The sequence below is a fragment of the Mastomys coucha genome, unplaced genomic scaffold (assembly GCF_008632895.1).
Source record: "Mastomys coucha isolate ucsf_1 unplaced genomic scaffold, UCSF_Mcou_1 pScaffold6, whole genome shotgun sequence".
NCBI classification, from domain to species: Eukaryota; Metazoa; Chordata; class Mammalia; order Rodentia; family Muridae; genus Mastomys; species Mastomys coucha.
Genome location: NW_022196912.1, coordinates 24256113 through 24270244, shown reverse-complemented (window position 1 = coordinate 24270244; position 14132 = coordinate 24256113). Strand labels below are relative to the sequence as shown.

Genomic DNA, 14132 nt, shown 5'->3' with positions numbered 1-14132 from the left:
AGGTTTTTGAGAATCCTGTTTGCAGTGCTCCCCCCGCCCCCCATTTCCTTGTCTTTAAGACTCCTTCTCTAACCTTGATGGCCATAAGAAACTTGTTCCAGTTGTCTTTGTTAGCAGCCTTCCCAGGCCGTTTAAATTCAATTTTGTTCCTCAAAATGGGGTAACCTGTGGTAGAAGATGAAAAGACAGTGTTTGCAAGAGTGGAAGGGCAACAGGCACCTGGGAGTGGGGAGGGGTAGCTCTGAAGTTTGGATGCTGCTGCTTGTCCCTCTTTTCTACTTGCCATGGGACTGTGGGGCACTGTGGGGTTCTGTACCTGTAATGAGGCAGGGCAGTGCCCGGACTCCAGTGCTCGCTGCTACTAGGGAAGCCTCATAGACACCACGCTCGTCCCGGGGCAGAACCTGCTCCAGCCGCTGGTCCATCGAGACTGTGAGCACCCAGTCTCGAACCTCCTCTCTCTGGGCCTCCTGGGGATGAGAGGTAGTGCTAGTTTTGTATGGGTGAAGAAAGGGCCTTCCTAAGCCGTTGGCCACACACCAGCTTATAAACAGTCCCCTGGGATCTGAGGGACACACTCACTGCCTCTGCTTTCCCTGAGTAGTCGTGAGGGCTGCTGTCACTGAAGGATAGCAACCCTGAGCCATCTTCCTCCCTTCTCAGTGCCAACCCACCGGTCATACCTTTCCCTTCTCCAGTCCTGCTCCCTTACCGGGACATGTTGCTTGGCTGGGAGTGGCACCTCAAAGGGAATGTCTGTATCCTGAAAATCCGAGTGGTCCAGGGCATCCAGGGTCCCTTCTTCGATTGCCTGTGGCAGAGCAGTCAACCATGAGCTAGGCCCAGCTCATGACAGGCAAAGGGTCCTGATCTTTAGATAGTTTCCCTACTTACATCAGTCAGATCCAGAAATCGGTTGAGGAAAATGAAAGCCATGTTCTCCCAGCCAACTTCCTGTAACAGAAAAGTTCAAATGGCTGTGAGTTTGAGTGCTACTTCTTTGGGTGCTGGGTATCCAGGAAGAGACAGAGACTGTGTCTTCCTCAGTCAGTCCCATACTTGGCTTTGCTCAAGGGAGGCTCCATCTTCCCACTTTAGACTTCCTTATTTCTTCAGCCCCACCCTTCCCTTGCCCCAGCTCACCTTGGCAGCAGTGCCGGCTTCATAAAAGGCCTTGTCTGCAGGTAGGAGCTGGGTGTGGCGCAAGAGGGAAACAGAAAGCCTGGCAGCTACAGTTTCCTGTGGATTAGAGGCAAAGTTTATGATCCTGGTCCTATGGTGACTGAGCAGCCAGACCAGTGAGCCTGTAACTAAGGCAGCATAGAGCTAGAAAACCAGGAACAGTTCTGAACCACTCTAGATCTCAGGCTATTCTGGTCTTAGTTCTTTTCATTAGCACAATGTAACTGGCCCCAGATTATGTACAGGGTTCCTTCTACTTCCAGAATTTGACCAAGTACACGAAGTATATACACAGTTACAATCAAGTAAGTCAAATGTCTGTGTGCTTATAGGAGGTACATAAAAACTCACAACATCTGAATGTTTCAATAGATTGAGGGTGGTAGGGCTGTGGGCACAGAGCCCTAGGGTCAGAGCAGTCTGGGAAAAAACTCACAAGTGTTTCAGACTGATTAGACCAAGAAGGAAACGTGGCAGTCTAAGGGTCTATGCTAGAAGATCCAGACTTCTAGCTGGGACTTAGAGCTGTGAATGTGCATTCTTGTGACTGAGGGCTCTATGAATCTCCCTGGCTGCATCTTACCAGCTGTTTGATACTCTGGGCTGCAGATCGTGTAGCGTAGTAATGAGCAATCAGCAGCATCATCTCAAATTCCTCATGAGCTGCGGAGTTTGCCTCACTGGACTTCACCAGGTTTTCACACTAGAAAGAGAGAGAGAGAGAGAGAGAGAGAGAGAGAGAGAGAGAGAGAGAGAGAGAGAGAGAGAGAGAGAGAGAGAGCGCTAGCTCGCTCTGGGGTTAGAGGAAAGCCATGGAGGGTTGTACAGTGGTTACTGCTGGCCATTTGGACTGAAACCAGAACAGGGACAGGAGAAGGAATCCTGTTATTTCCTCACTGACCCTCCTTCCTTACCAGGTTGAAGAGGACATCCCGAAGATCAGCCCAGCTATGATAGGCCTCAGCATTGTTGGTCCCTGGAGAGCTAACCATGTCAGTGAAGATCCTCTTGTAGATGTTGAAATTCTAGAGGTTGAGAGGGAAGGGGACCTGAGTGAGCAAGTGGTGTGTATAGGAGCTGAGCCTAGATTGATGGAGAAGGCAGAGGTGTAAAGAAAACTATTTTGGGGCTGGAGAGATGGCTCAGCAGTAAAGAGCACTAGCTGCTCTTCCAGAGGTCCTGAGTTCAATTCCCAGAAAGCACATGGTGGCTCACAACCATCTGTAATGGGATCTGATGCCCTCTTCTGGTGTGTCTGAAGACAGCAACAGTGTACTCATATACATAAAATAATTTTTTTTTTTTTTAAAAAAAAGAAAACTATTTTGGCAGGAAGACCAGGATTTCAAGGTTATCCTAGGCTCCATAGTGAGTTCCAGGCTGGCCTGGCCTACATGAGATCTGACTTAGAAAACAGACAGACAAAATCCACAACAAAAAATAAAGTCAGCGTGGGTAGATTTATAAATGTGAGAACAGCCATGTGTTAACAGGTCAGCCTTGTCTAGAGAACTCTGATTCTCCATAGGAGAACCAAGCGAGTAATGGCCCTTGAAGGCTGTCCACATTTCCTCTTGGACAGACAAGGCAGTATGTTTTTAATCAGAGCATGGGCAGCTGTTTGAGTAACTACTTCAAGGGGTAAATCCTCCAAGGAGTCTGTGTTTCAGGACAGGATTCTTAGAGATGATTGAAAGGATGGCTGCAGAATGAATTCCCAGGAAGGCTGTACCTGTGGGTTAGCAGGGGCTCCGTGTTGCACGTAGAGGGCCAGTGCCTGGGCATAGCCACCTTCTCGGATCAGATGAGTTGCATACAAAGCCACATACTTGTGCAGAATCTTGTAGTTCTGTTTGGGAGTTTGGTGGGGGGCGGGGGGGCATGGACAAGGCTCAGATCAATAAGAACCGGCAGCAACAAGAGACCAGGGATTTGTTCAGGGAGTAAAGGGCACGTACATTCTGACCACAGTATCAAGAGTACCAAAGACTGATATTCACTAGGGACCTTTGCAGACTGGCCACTGGTGGAGTTAAGAGATATGATTCTCTGAAGCAGGGAGGGAATATAGAGGGGATGGGGAGGAGATGCAGTACCTGCTTGGTAGCTGTTTCAATGCATTTATCCCACTGGCCCTGCTCCACATACAGGTCCAAGGCAGCTACTACGTCCACACCCACTAGCTGTAGACCAAAAAAAAAAAAAAAAAGAAAAAAAACCGGTGAGCTGAGGGGCAGAGAGGACCTCTAGCACCTCCTCTGGAATCCAGCATTTACTCTTCTTGTTTCTGTGCTGCTGGGGACTGAACCCGGTGCCTTATATACACTGGGTAGAGCTCAGCCTCCTAGTGAGACTCTCCCTGCATTGCGCCCCCAGTCTGTGAGCCTTACCAATAGACAGAGCTCGGCCTCCTAGTGAGACTCTCCCTGCATCCCGCCCCCTAGTCTGCGAGCCTTAACCAATAGGCAGAGCTCAGCCTCCTAGTGAGATTCTCCCTGCATTGCGCCCCCTTGTCTGCGAGCCTTACCAATAGACAGAGCTCGGCCTCCTAGTGAGACTCTCCCTGCATCCCGCCCCCTAGTCTGCGAGCCTTAACCAATAGGCAGAGCTCAGCCTCCTAGTGAGATTCTCCCTGCATCCCGCCCCCTTGTCTGCGAGCCTTACCGAGTCCACTTTGCCCTGGTTCTTGAGGAACTCTTTATAGTGCTGATCCACATAGTCTTCATACCTGGGAAGATATGCAGAGACTGGTAACCCCACGGTCCTGGGACACCACACCCTCCCCATAAGAACTTTTACCCCTCAATCCCGGTGTTTACAAAAGGAACTAAAAAGTGAAAATCCCAATGGTTACCGGGGATCTAGCTCTTTGGCCACCCGCTTGGCCTTGTTCCACTCTTCACCCTCAATGAAAGCATCGATTGCTTCTTTGACAAGGTCCAGGTTCAGATAGAGTTCTGCAGCCTGCACAGTGGGATATCAGAGTGAAAACTATCTTTCCATCTGATGAAATGGTCTCCCCCCACCACCACTTGGTGAACTCCCTCCCACCCTCCCTCTGTCCAGAACACTGCCACAGGGCCCAGCCCCACACCCGGGTGATGTGTCATCGTTCCACTCGTGCGTGTGGGATGGGGTCATGCCCTACTTACAGCACTGTGCTTTCCAATTCCAATCAGCTGGGGCCCTACAACCCGAACTACTTCCAGACTGCGCTGGGGAGGCAGGAACTTGATGGACAGTTCAGCCGCCTGAGTGGATGAACAGAGATTGGAAATGGGTAGAAGCAGCAAAGCCTGCCAAGGCTGCATGGCCTTCCTGTTGTTCCCCTCTAGCTTCCCCCTTCCCCAGGCTTAGCAGCACTGGACCCAGCTGACGGTTTTCATCTGGCTCACAGTAGCTCTTCAGGTGCTTTACGTGCTGTCTGAGGTCACTGCATTTTCTTTGTCAAAGATAGAATCTCGGTAGCAAAATATAGAGAAAATGGAGATGAGAACTGCAGAGAACCTGAAGCTATTTGTGAGCCTCAGACTCTTCATGTTCACTGGGTTTTGAAAACAGTACAAAAACCAAACCAAACCAAACCAAAGAACTGAAAATACCAATAATATTAAGTTCAGGGAGTATTACATTGAAATGTCTGTATTTTAAAGATTTATTATTTTTATGTTATGTGTATGGCTGTTTTGACTGCATTTTTGTCTGTGTCTGGTTCCCATGGAGGCTAGGAGTGGGCGATAGATCCTCTAGAATTGGGGTTCCATATGGTTGTGAGCTGCCATGTGGATGCTGGGAACACTGTCTGAGCCATCTCTCCAGTACAAGATGTTAATTTTTAAAGATTTATTTATTTATTTATTTATTTATTTATTTATTTATTTATTTATGCGACACTGTTAGTGTCTTCAGACACTAACACAAGAAGAGGGCATCAGATCTCATTACAGATGGTTGTGAGCCACCATGTGGTTGCTGGGAATTGAAGTCAGGACCTCTGGAAGAGCAGTCAGTGCTCTTTAACCACTGAACCATCTCTCCAGCCCAAGATGTTAATTTTAAAATGTTCAGTTAGGTATATTACAATTATTTTTAACTATAACTCTCTCTCTCTTCCTCTCTCTCTCTCTCTCTCTCTCTCTCTCTCTCTCTCTCTCTCTCTGGTTTTTGGAGACAGGGTTTCTCTGTATAGCTCTGGCTGTTCTGGAACTCACTCTGAAGACCAAACTGGTCTCAAACTCAGAAATCTGCCTGCCTCTGTTTCCCAAGTGCTGGAATTAAAGGCATGCACTACCACTGCCCCGCCTTACTCACTCACTCACTCTCTCTCTCTCTCTCTCTCTCTCTCTCTCTCTCTCTCTCTTTCTTTCTCTCTCTTTAACCTTAACAGGTTAAAAAGGTCAAAAACTGGTATTAAAAAGCTAAAATAATGGGCTAGAGAGATGGCTCAGTGGTTAAGAGCACTGACTGCTCTTCCAGAGGTCCTGAGTTCAATTCCCAGCAACCACATGGTGGTTCACGACCATCTGTAATGGGATCCAATGCCTTCTTTTGTTGTGTACGAAGACAGTGACAGTGTACTCATATATACATATGTATATATATATGACATATATATACATATATGTAAATATATACATACACACACACACATATATCTATCTCAAAAAAAAAAATCCTGAAATAACACATTTATACTTTATGTTTCCAGCAGGCAGGGCTGACCTGGACAGTTTCAACAGCTTTGCTTAACTGTTTCCACTGGGAGGTCCACATCTTCACTGATTTTAATTTCCATATGACCCAGTTTAGCTATAGTCTAGATTAATTCCCCTGCCTGTTCCCTTTCCTTTCTTGGCCTGCTAAACTCTGCAAGGCTTAAAGCATGCTTTCTCCCCATCCTGAGAGCCATCCTGTGACCAATCTGAAAGTACAGCCCCATGCAGACTTCAGTAAACAGCATAAAAAGTATTGGATGCTTAGCGGCTGCTGATTAAAGTCTCAGATCTCACAACACAACATCAGCCCCTCTACTTCTTTTGCTTCACTTCCTGGGACCTACTCAGTGACCCCAGAAATGTAAGGACATCAACACAACAATATTTAGTTTAGAAAGCCAGTTACTCCTCAGCCCCTTAGATTCCCAGTAGCACATTTCCCAGTACCCAAGGTACATCATTTAAACCACACGTGCACATCCAATTGCAAAGATAGTAAATGGGTTAACTTATTGCTTAGTTCTTTGTGATGACGGAAATACATGGAATATAGGTAATGTTCAAACACTTTGTGTGTTTCTGTGAGGAAGTACTTGGATGAGGTTAGTGTTTAAATTGTAAGGCAGATGGACCTTCCCAATACAGATGGGCTCTGTCCAATCAGCTAAGACTTTGAACTGAACATCAGGCTTATTTTACCCTGAGTAAAGGGAAATGCTTCCTGCCCAAATGTCTACACTGGGACACTGGCTTTTTCCTGCCTTCACTCTGGAGCTGAAATGCTAGCTCTTCTTGAGTCTCCAGCCTTCACACAGGAAATACATCACTTTCTCTCCCAGGGCTTCCTGCTTTCCAGTCTCCATGCAAATCTTGGGACGTGCCTACTTTGGTAACTGAGCCAATTTCTCATCTCAGGCATACCCACACACTATCAGTTTTGTGTCCCTGACTAATAACCTGTGTGAGGACTAGTGAAGAGTACTGGGTTTGCTTGGCCAGCTGCAGGGGAGCTTCTTTGCAGGAGCTGTTGTGTGGAGGTGTGAAGAGGAGCCATGTTTGTCATGGCCTTCATCTATGCCCTGGGTTTGGAGATGCCCTTCTATCGCCTGTTCAAGCTCTTCTTCCTTCCTTAGAGAACCTTCTGGACTACTCCAGCCCACAGAGAGCTCAGGTGTCTCTGCACTGCATTCCACACACCCCAGTCTTTACTCAGATTTGGTAGTAATTACGTCCCTGACCCTGGCTGCCCAGGGTGTGTATCTTACATCTCATCTAGCCTTCAGATATCTGGGCTCTAGCATACACTGCAGGTACTTAGTAGGCATCTGCTACTTGAAGTAAAGTCATCGGAGGATCAAGATGAGGATTTGTAAGGGCAGCCACATGGGAATGGGCTTCGGGGAGTTGGGGACAGGAGTCGGGATGCACCTCACCTTCATCCAGCACTTCTCCATCAGGCCACTGCTTCCTGAGTCTCGAACTTTGAGGTAGCAGTCCACTGCACGGCTATACTCTCCAGCCTGTTCCCACTGCCGTGCTTGTTCTACAAGTCCCTCCACCCCTCTGTGGGGAGGAGAATATTTAATGATCAGGACTGGGGAGGGGTAGTGTGGTCCATCCCACCTAGTCCTGATAACACTGCCAGGGCATAAGGCATCTTACCTGCCTCCCTTCTTGGTAGCTTCTCGCTCATACTCTTCCTGTAGGGCCTCTAGCTGGCCAGGCACATAGTCCTTGCAGATCCTCAGAGCGTCGCTCCAGAGTCCAGCCTCCTGCTCAGATTTTCAGGCATCAGAAGGGCAAAGATGGGGGCCGGAATGCTTCCTACCACTACACAGGCTCCTCTGGACTGACTGCTGACTTCTTAGACCTCCCTGTCCCTCCTCTTGCCTGTCCTTCCCCTCCCTGGCCTTTTACATCACCAGGAATCAGTGTGGAGCTCTGTGGCCTCTCATACCAATTCAGCTATCGTTTGTGGCCCCAATATCACTATACCTTATAATACCACTTACCTTATAATAATTGAGAGCCAGGCCTGGTCTCTGGGCCCGAAGTAGTAACCCTTCTGCCTTTTGAAAGTCCTTCTCCTCCAAGGCCCCACGGGCCTGACCTACAAGTACCTCAGCAACACTGTCAGGATCGTGGGCCTCAGCCACACGCTGAGCTGCCTCCCAGTCCTGGTTGTGGACAAACCTGCCCAAGATGGGGGACATAAGAGCTGCTGAGTATAGGACTGAAGCCTCAATAGTGGGAGCAGACAGTCTATAGCTGAGGGATTACTAGGTTTATACTAGGTTTGAAAGTAAATGACCCTGAAAGATCCCGGGGCAGTATCTTTATCCTGTCCCAGGACAGGGGCTGGAGAGATGGACAGCTCAGTGGGTAAAGGTGCTTGCCACAAAAACTGATGACCTGATTCAAATCTTAGAACCACATGGTAGGAGAGAACCAACTCCTGAATGTTGTCATCTGACTTCCATACATGTGCATGCATTTCCATATGCATAAATAAATGAAAAAAAAAAAAAAGGATCTGGGGACACTCACATGAGGACCGCCTCTTTGGGTTTACCAGCCCGAATGAATTCAGCTTCAGCCTCTTCAAATTTGCCCTAGACAGAAGGACAGTCACACAGTGAGAAGAAGCCTGGGATTATAAGGGGTTTGAACTGGTCACTGTGGTCTGCAGCAGGTCTCAACCTCTCCTAATGTTGCAGCCCTTTAATACAGTTCCTTATGTTGTGACCCCCAACTATAAAGTTACTCACATTGCTACTTTCTAACTGTAATTCTGCTACTGTTATGGTTCCTAATGTAAATATCTGACATACAGACATCTAATACCACACCTAAAGGGGTCATGACCCACAGGTTGAGAACCACCATGTTAGAGCTATAGCTAGAAAAAAAATCACATCTGTACCTCATCTTCCAGGTACATGGCGTATCTGAGATGAATCTCCGGGGTTTTGTGCTTGAGGGCTAGCCGAGAGAGTTCAAAGGCAAACTCAAAGGAGCTGAAATGGATGATGTGAATTAGTTTATACTTCATACTTACTGAAGGCAAGAGAAAATAGATGGAAGATAATCCCTGGGGCAAGAACAGGGCAGATTTAAAGATATCAGATAGAAGGTGCAGGACAATCCTGTGCTTTCCTGAGGCTAGCAGAGGGCTCCTGCAGCTCCCATCCCTGCTCCCCAAGCACTACTGAGTCCCAGCCCCTGACTCTGCTCCTGGCTTGTGACATAAGCTCAAGAAATACAGACAATGCACTGATTGGTTGTCTGTGCTGCAGTGGATAACCCCCTCCCCACATTCATACATGGCATCCTAATTAAACACAGTGGGTCACAGACAAACAGCAGAAGTGGAAGATAAAACATGGTGCTGGGGCAATATGATCACGGCTCACTGTATGTATAAATGATGACCCAGAAATGTCACTGACTTAGCACAGTCCCAGCTTTCCAAGCTGCTCCTGCTCAACCCTTCTCCTCAGAACCATCGATAAACACCTTCCTTCCAAAGAGCTCTACTATATTTTCTCTCTCTCTCTCTCTCTCTCTCTCTCTCTCTCTCTCTCTCTCTCTCTCTCTCTCTCTGTCTGTCTCTGTCTCTCTTTCTCTCTCTCTTTCTTGAGATGGGGTTTTGCTATTTAACTGTGGGTGGCTCACCTGGGACCTGCTGAGTAGACCATGCTCCCTTGAATTTACAGAGATCTGCCTGCCTCTATTTCCCATGCTGGGATTAAAGTGTGCATTGTCATGCCTGGTCAATTTTTCGCTCTTTGTTTATATGGTTTAGTTGATGCATGGTATCATGTAGCCTAGGCTGGCCTCAAACTCACTATGTAGGTAAAGCTGGCCTTGAACTCTGATCTTTCTGCCTCTACCCCCAAATGCCAGGATTATAGGCTGGCCCACAATGTCTGGCTCACATGTCTTCACTTTTGGAATTATTTTTCATTGGCATGTCAGTTTTCTTTCTCTGTGTATAAGATGCTCTGGGAGGGATGGAGCCAGTGGAGAGGAAACGTCATCCAAGACCCACCAGTTGTCAGCAGCATGGTCAATGGCAGCCTCTAGAAGTCCCAGCTTGTTAAGCAGTCTAACTGCAGCCTCTCCTCCCAGGCTCTTCGCCCACAGATAGGCCACGTGTTTGTGGGCATTGGTTCCTCCGTGGGCTTTGGCCACCTGTAAAGCAAAGCTGCTTGAGCATTGCCCACGGCAGAGCTGCCCCTTGTCAAATCTGGCCTCCTGCCTCAGCCATGCTGAGGGTCAGGACCCTGCTCCAAATCATCACTGGAGAGGGGGCCAAGTGTCAGGTCTCCTAACTTAGGTCACAATGTTTAAGGACAGAGGATGGGTTTCAGAAAATCCATAAGCCCTTACAATTTTAAGTAAAATTTTGTCTATACAATTGTGGCCATGCTTCTGACAAAAATAATCTTTAGTTAAAATTAGTCACGTGGGAACAGGAAAGAGGGATGCATGGACGTCTTACCCGGTAGGCCTCCTCCCAAAGCCCGCTGGACCGGTACATGTTCACAGTTGCCTTCCATTCCTGGGCCTCAAGGTAGTGATACTCAGCCTCTTGCAGACGGCCTTCTGCTTCCAGCTCCTGTAGGATGGTGTGTCAGGATGGAAGGAGTGCCTGGGCACTGGCTGGGGGGGTGGGGTGGGGGTGGGCAGGGCCGGAAGGGCTCACCTTGCCCAGGTGAAGGTGTGTGTCGCTGAGGAGGTCTGCATGGTGCTTCCCCACCAGGCGAATCATGTCATCATACAACTTGTGCTTTTTGAACATGGTGATGGCAAGATCAGGCTCTTCCACTGTCACATACAGCCTGAGGACAAGGAAGGCACCGGGAACCTCCTACACCTAGATCCCTGCTGCTAGTGCTTCAGGGTAGAGGCTGCACACCCTCAAGGCCACCCCTTCTCCAAGCTCTGGTGCCTCAGCCCCGGCACACTCACCTCTCGGCCTCTCGGTACTTGCCCTGCTTCTCCATCTCCTGGGCCTGTGTGATGTAAAGCACTGACACGTCTTCTGGTCGCATGCATTTCATGGCCAGCTGTGAACATGGAACCCGGGTGGGTTCCCACCAAGCACAAGGAAACTCGTCAGCTCATGGACTCCTGGATTCTCCCAACAGCCACTCGTATTTAGTTACTGCCGCTCTACTCAGCCAGCCCACTAGGAGCCGACAAAGAACTATATTCTCCTAAGGCATGATCTAGACTGTGAGGCCCTGAATGCAGGGTGCATGCTATATCACCACACTCCCACTTACTCCACTGAGCTCTTCAATGCAGGGGAGGGGACATAGTTATCAAGTGACCAGGGGCTTTGGAGCAGTAGTTCAGAATGCCTGGCTCCCAAGTCCCTCAGCTCTCTTCAAAGCTGCAGGCTAAGAAACAAGGACCTCTCCTCATTTTTCCCTGTTGCTAGGGATCCATGTTGTCTTGAGTATACTTCAGTAGTCGTTCTTAGCTCTCAGGGAACCAGTAAAGGAGAGGTATCAGAGATCAAGGAGTGTGGCAACATGGCCACTAACGCAGAGTTCTTTTCTCGTGGACACTGCCCATTCTCTCTCTACCTTGTGGGCTTGCTCCCAGCGGCCAGCCTGGGTGTACATGTCTATAGCATCTTTGGTCCGGTCTCCTTTGGTGTAGAGCTCCTCAGCAATCTGAAATTGAAGAGATTCAGCTGGGATGTGAGGGCCTGACGCACAGTGGTAGTGGTGCTGAGGGGAAGGCGAGTACAATTGAAATGCGTCTCCAGGAAAAAGATTAGATCAAAGCAGGGTGGAGACAGCTGTGTGCGCCTGTGTGCGTGCGTGCGTGTGTGTGCGCGCGCGCGTGTGTGTGTGCGCGCGCGTGTGTGTGTGTGTGTGTGTGTGTGTGTGTGTGTGTGTGTGGTGTGGTGTGTATGTGGTATATATGGTGTATGCGTATATGTGTGTATGATATATGGTGTATATGTGTATGATATATATGGTGTGTGTGTGGTGTATGTGGTGTGTATGTGGTATATATGGTATGTGTGTGTGATACATGTGGTGCGTGTGTGGTGTATATGGTATGTATTGGTATATGGTGTATGTGTATATGTGTGTATGATATATATGGTGTGTATGTGGTGTATGTGGTGTGGTATATGTGTGTGTGATATATTGTGTGTGTGTGTGGTGTATGTGGTGTGTGTGTGGTATATATGGTGTATGTGTGTGTGACATATATGGTGTGTGTGTGGTGTATATGGTGTATGTGTGTGGTGTATGTGGTGTGTATTGGTATATATGGTGTATGTGTGTATAATATATATGGTATATGTGTGTGTGATATATATGGTGTATATGTGGTGTATATGGGGTCTCTTTGAGGCAGGGTCCCTTTCTCTGAAGCTGGAGCTTGTAACATTTACCTGGGCTGGCACCCAGGAAGACCCAGGCTGGGAATCCTCTTGCCTTCAGCCCACAGCTCTGTGCACAGGTGGGTGTTGTGGATCGGAACTAAATTCTAGCTGCATGGCTAGTTCTCTTAAGCACTGCGGCATCTCTCTAACCTGGTGATTGAAGGGTCTCACACCTGCCATGGAGGATGGTCTCTGTTTGCTGCGCTGAAGCTATTCATGAAGCATCACTTGAACTGGCTGGGATGGCAGCGTGGAGTGAACCTTCTCATTCACTGGGATGTGGGCTAGGTGAGCAGCCTCCACATCTTGCTCTAGGGGACCTCCTTACTCCCTTGCACTGCACTGCTTCAGTGCTGAAGAAAGGGACTCTTCCTTACCTCATACTCCTGCAGAGACGCATAGTGTTGGGCCACACGAGGATAGTATTTAGATGCAGTGTTTCGATCCTGGAGATCTAATATATAAATTGCCTTCTTCCACTGGCGGGCACCCAGAGCAGCCTCAATTGCTTTAATGGAGCACCTGGCACAGTCAGGAAGGACATTAAATATGTATGAGGAAAGAGACCCTCCAGGCACATTCTAACCCACATTCTGAGATTCCTTTTAGGCTGTGGCATCCTCATTTTATGCCCAAATCCCCATTCTGTACCTGTGCCACCATACCTGGCTTCAATATAGTGGTTGATGGCCGCATCCAGCTGCTTTTGCTGTACCAAGTGGTCCCCCCAGGCCTCCTCTAGCCTCACCACCTCCACTGGGAAGGCCAGTCGAGCCAGCTCAACCGCTACCAGGGACAGAAGAGGCACTTGGCTCAGGAAAACAGGGCAGGGATGAAGCATGGGCGATGGGCGAGGTGTAGAGGAAAGCAAGATGTCCCCAGGGAGATGTGAGATGTCCCCAGGGAGATGTGGGATGTCCCCAGGGAGATGCTGGGTGCTGGACAGGCAACAATGTCCAGGGTCAGGGAACACTCATGAGTGGCTGGTACCTTTCATGAAGGCATTGCCTTTACAGTAGCACTCAAGGGCCCGCTGTGGATTTCGAATCTTCTCAAAGAGATCACCTGCCTGTAAATACATATATGGCTACAATGAATGAGACCCACAGAACACAATCAGTCAAGAATCAGCTCCCCAAGGAAGGAATGCTTGCAGTCAGTCAGAGTTATGTGTCCCTTCCTTCGCTTCCTTTAGGTGGCAGAGGGGTTCAGGTCCTGGAGATTAGAGCCAGGAAAAGGCAGTCAACATACCCTTTCATAGAGCTCTCCCTTGATGAGGGCTGTGGTGATATGCTCTACCAGCTCTGTGTTGGCCAAAAGCTCCTCTCGAGTCAGCACCAGCCGTGCAGCTTTGGCGGGGAGCCCAGCTTTGAGGTAGAGGCTGATGGCTGCCAGCCCGTCCCCTTGGCTCTCCTGCAGTTCACCTGCTCGTTCCTCTTGCTGTGTGTCCATTAACCACTGATAGTAATCTCTGCGTAGCTTCTCCAGGGCTGGGTGTCCCTGGACATAAACAGAGAGAGATAGGAATCCCATCCTGCCCAGCTCTCCCACTTTCCATTTCTCCCGGTTCTTCTGTGACAGTATGACTCCTCCCACGACACAGTATGTTAATTCTGCACCATATCAGCCAGTCCCAACCCCATTCCAGATCCCATGGCTTCCTTGGAAAGATTTCTAGAATTGGTGAGTCCAATTCTGAACAGTTGTGATGAGAGGACAGAAGCAATACCTTGGCCTCAGCCACAGCAATGCACTCATCCCAGCGGTGCAGCTCCTGGTACATGTCCATGGCCTCTTCAACAGCATTCTAGGGGTACCAC

At 48.7% G+C, this 14132-nt stretch overlaps 1 protein-coding gene across 3 annotated transcripts in view; it reads right to left on the bottom strand.

Moving 5' to 3' along the window:
- Ift172 (intraflagellar transport 172) overlaps nucleotides 1-14132 on the bottom strand; it is a 44153-nt gene that overhangs the window by 4144 nt on the left and 25877 nt on the right. For all 3 annotated transcript variants that reach the window (XM_031356854.1, XM_031356856.1, XM_031356855.1), the window contains exons 21-47: nucleotides 14042-14119; nucleotides 13564-13812; nucleotides 13303-13381; nucleotides 12978-13098; nucleotides 12690-12834; nucleotides 11495-11584; nucleotides 10872-10969; nucleotides 10606-10741; nucleotides 10402-10518; nucleotides 9949-10091; nucleotides 8821-8914; nucleotides 8445-8509; nucleotides 7910-8090; nucleotides 7560-7669; nucleotides 7331-7460; nucleotides 4335-4433; nucleotides 4037-4146; nucleotides 3847-3910; nucleotides 3279-3365; nucleotides 2915-3031; nucleotides 2097-2207; nucleotides 1766-1885; nucleotides 1144-1239; nucleotides 895-954; nucleotides 713-811; nucleotides 317-470; nucleotides 74-165 (exon numbers count right to left, since the gene is read on the bottom strand). In XM_031356854.1, the coding sequence (XP_031212714.1) occupies nucleotides 74-165; nucleotides 317-470; nucleotides 713-811; nucleotides 895-954; nucleotides 1144-1239; nucleotides 1766-1885; nucleotides 2097-2207; nucleotides 2915-3031; nucleotides 3279-3365; nucleotides 3847-3910; nucleotides 4037-4146; nucleotides 4335-4433; nucleotides 7331-7460; nucleotides 7560-7669; nucleotides 7910-8090; nucleotides 8445-8509; nucleotides 8821-8914; nucleotides 9949-10091; nucleotides 10402-10518; nucleotides 10606-10741; nucleotides 10872-10969; nucleotides 11495-11584; nucleotides 12690-12834; nucleotides 12978-13098; nucleotides 13303-13381; nucleotides 13564-13812; nucleotides 14042-14119 (3045 nt within the window). The remainder of the gene's footprint in view (nucleotides 1-73; nucleotides 166-316; nucleotides 471-712; nucleotides 812-894; nucleotides 955-1143; nucleotides 1240-1765; nucleotides 1886-2096; nucleotides 2208-2914; nucleotides 3032-3278; nucleotides 3366-3846; nucleotides 3911-4036; nucleotides 4147-4334; nucleotides 4434-7330; nucleotides 7461-7559; nucleotides 7670-7909; nucleotides 8091-8444; nucleotides 8510-8820; nucleotides 8915-9948; nucleotides 10092-10401; nucleotides 10519-10605; nucleotides 10742-10871; nucleotides 10970-11494; nucleotides 11585-12689; nucleotides 12835-12977; nucleotides 13099-13302; nucleotides 13382-13563; nucleotides 13813-14041; nucleotides 14120-14132) is intronic.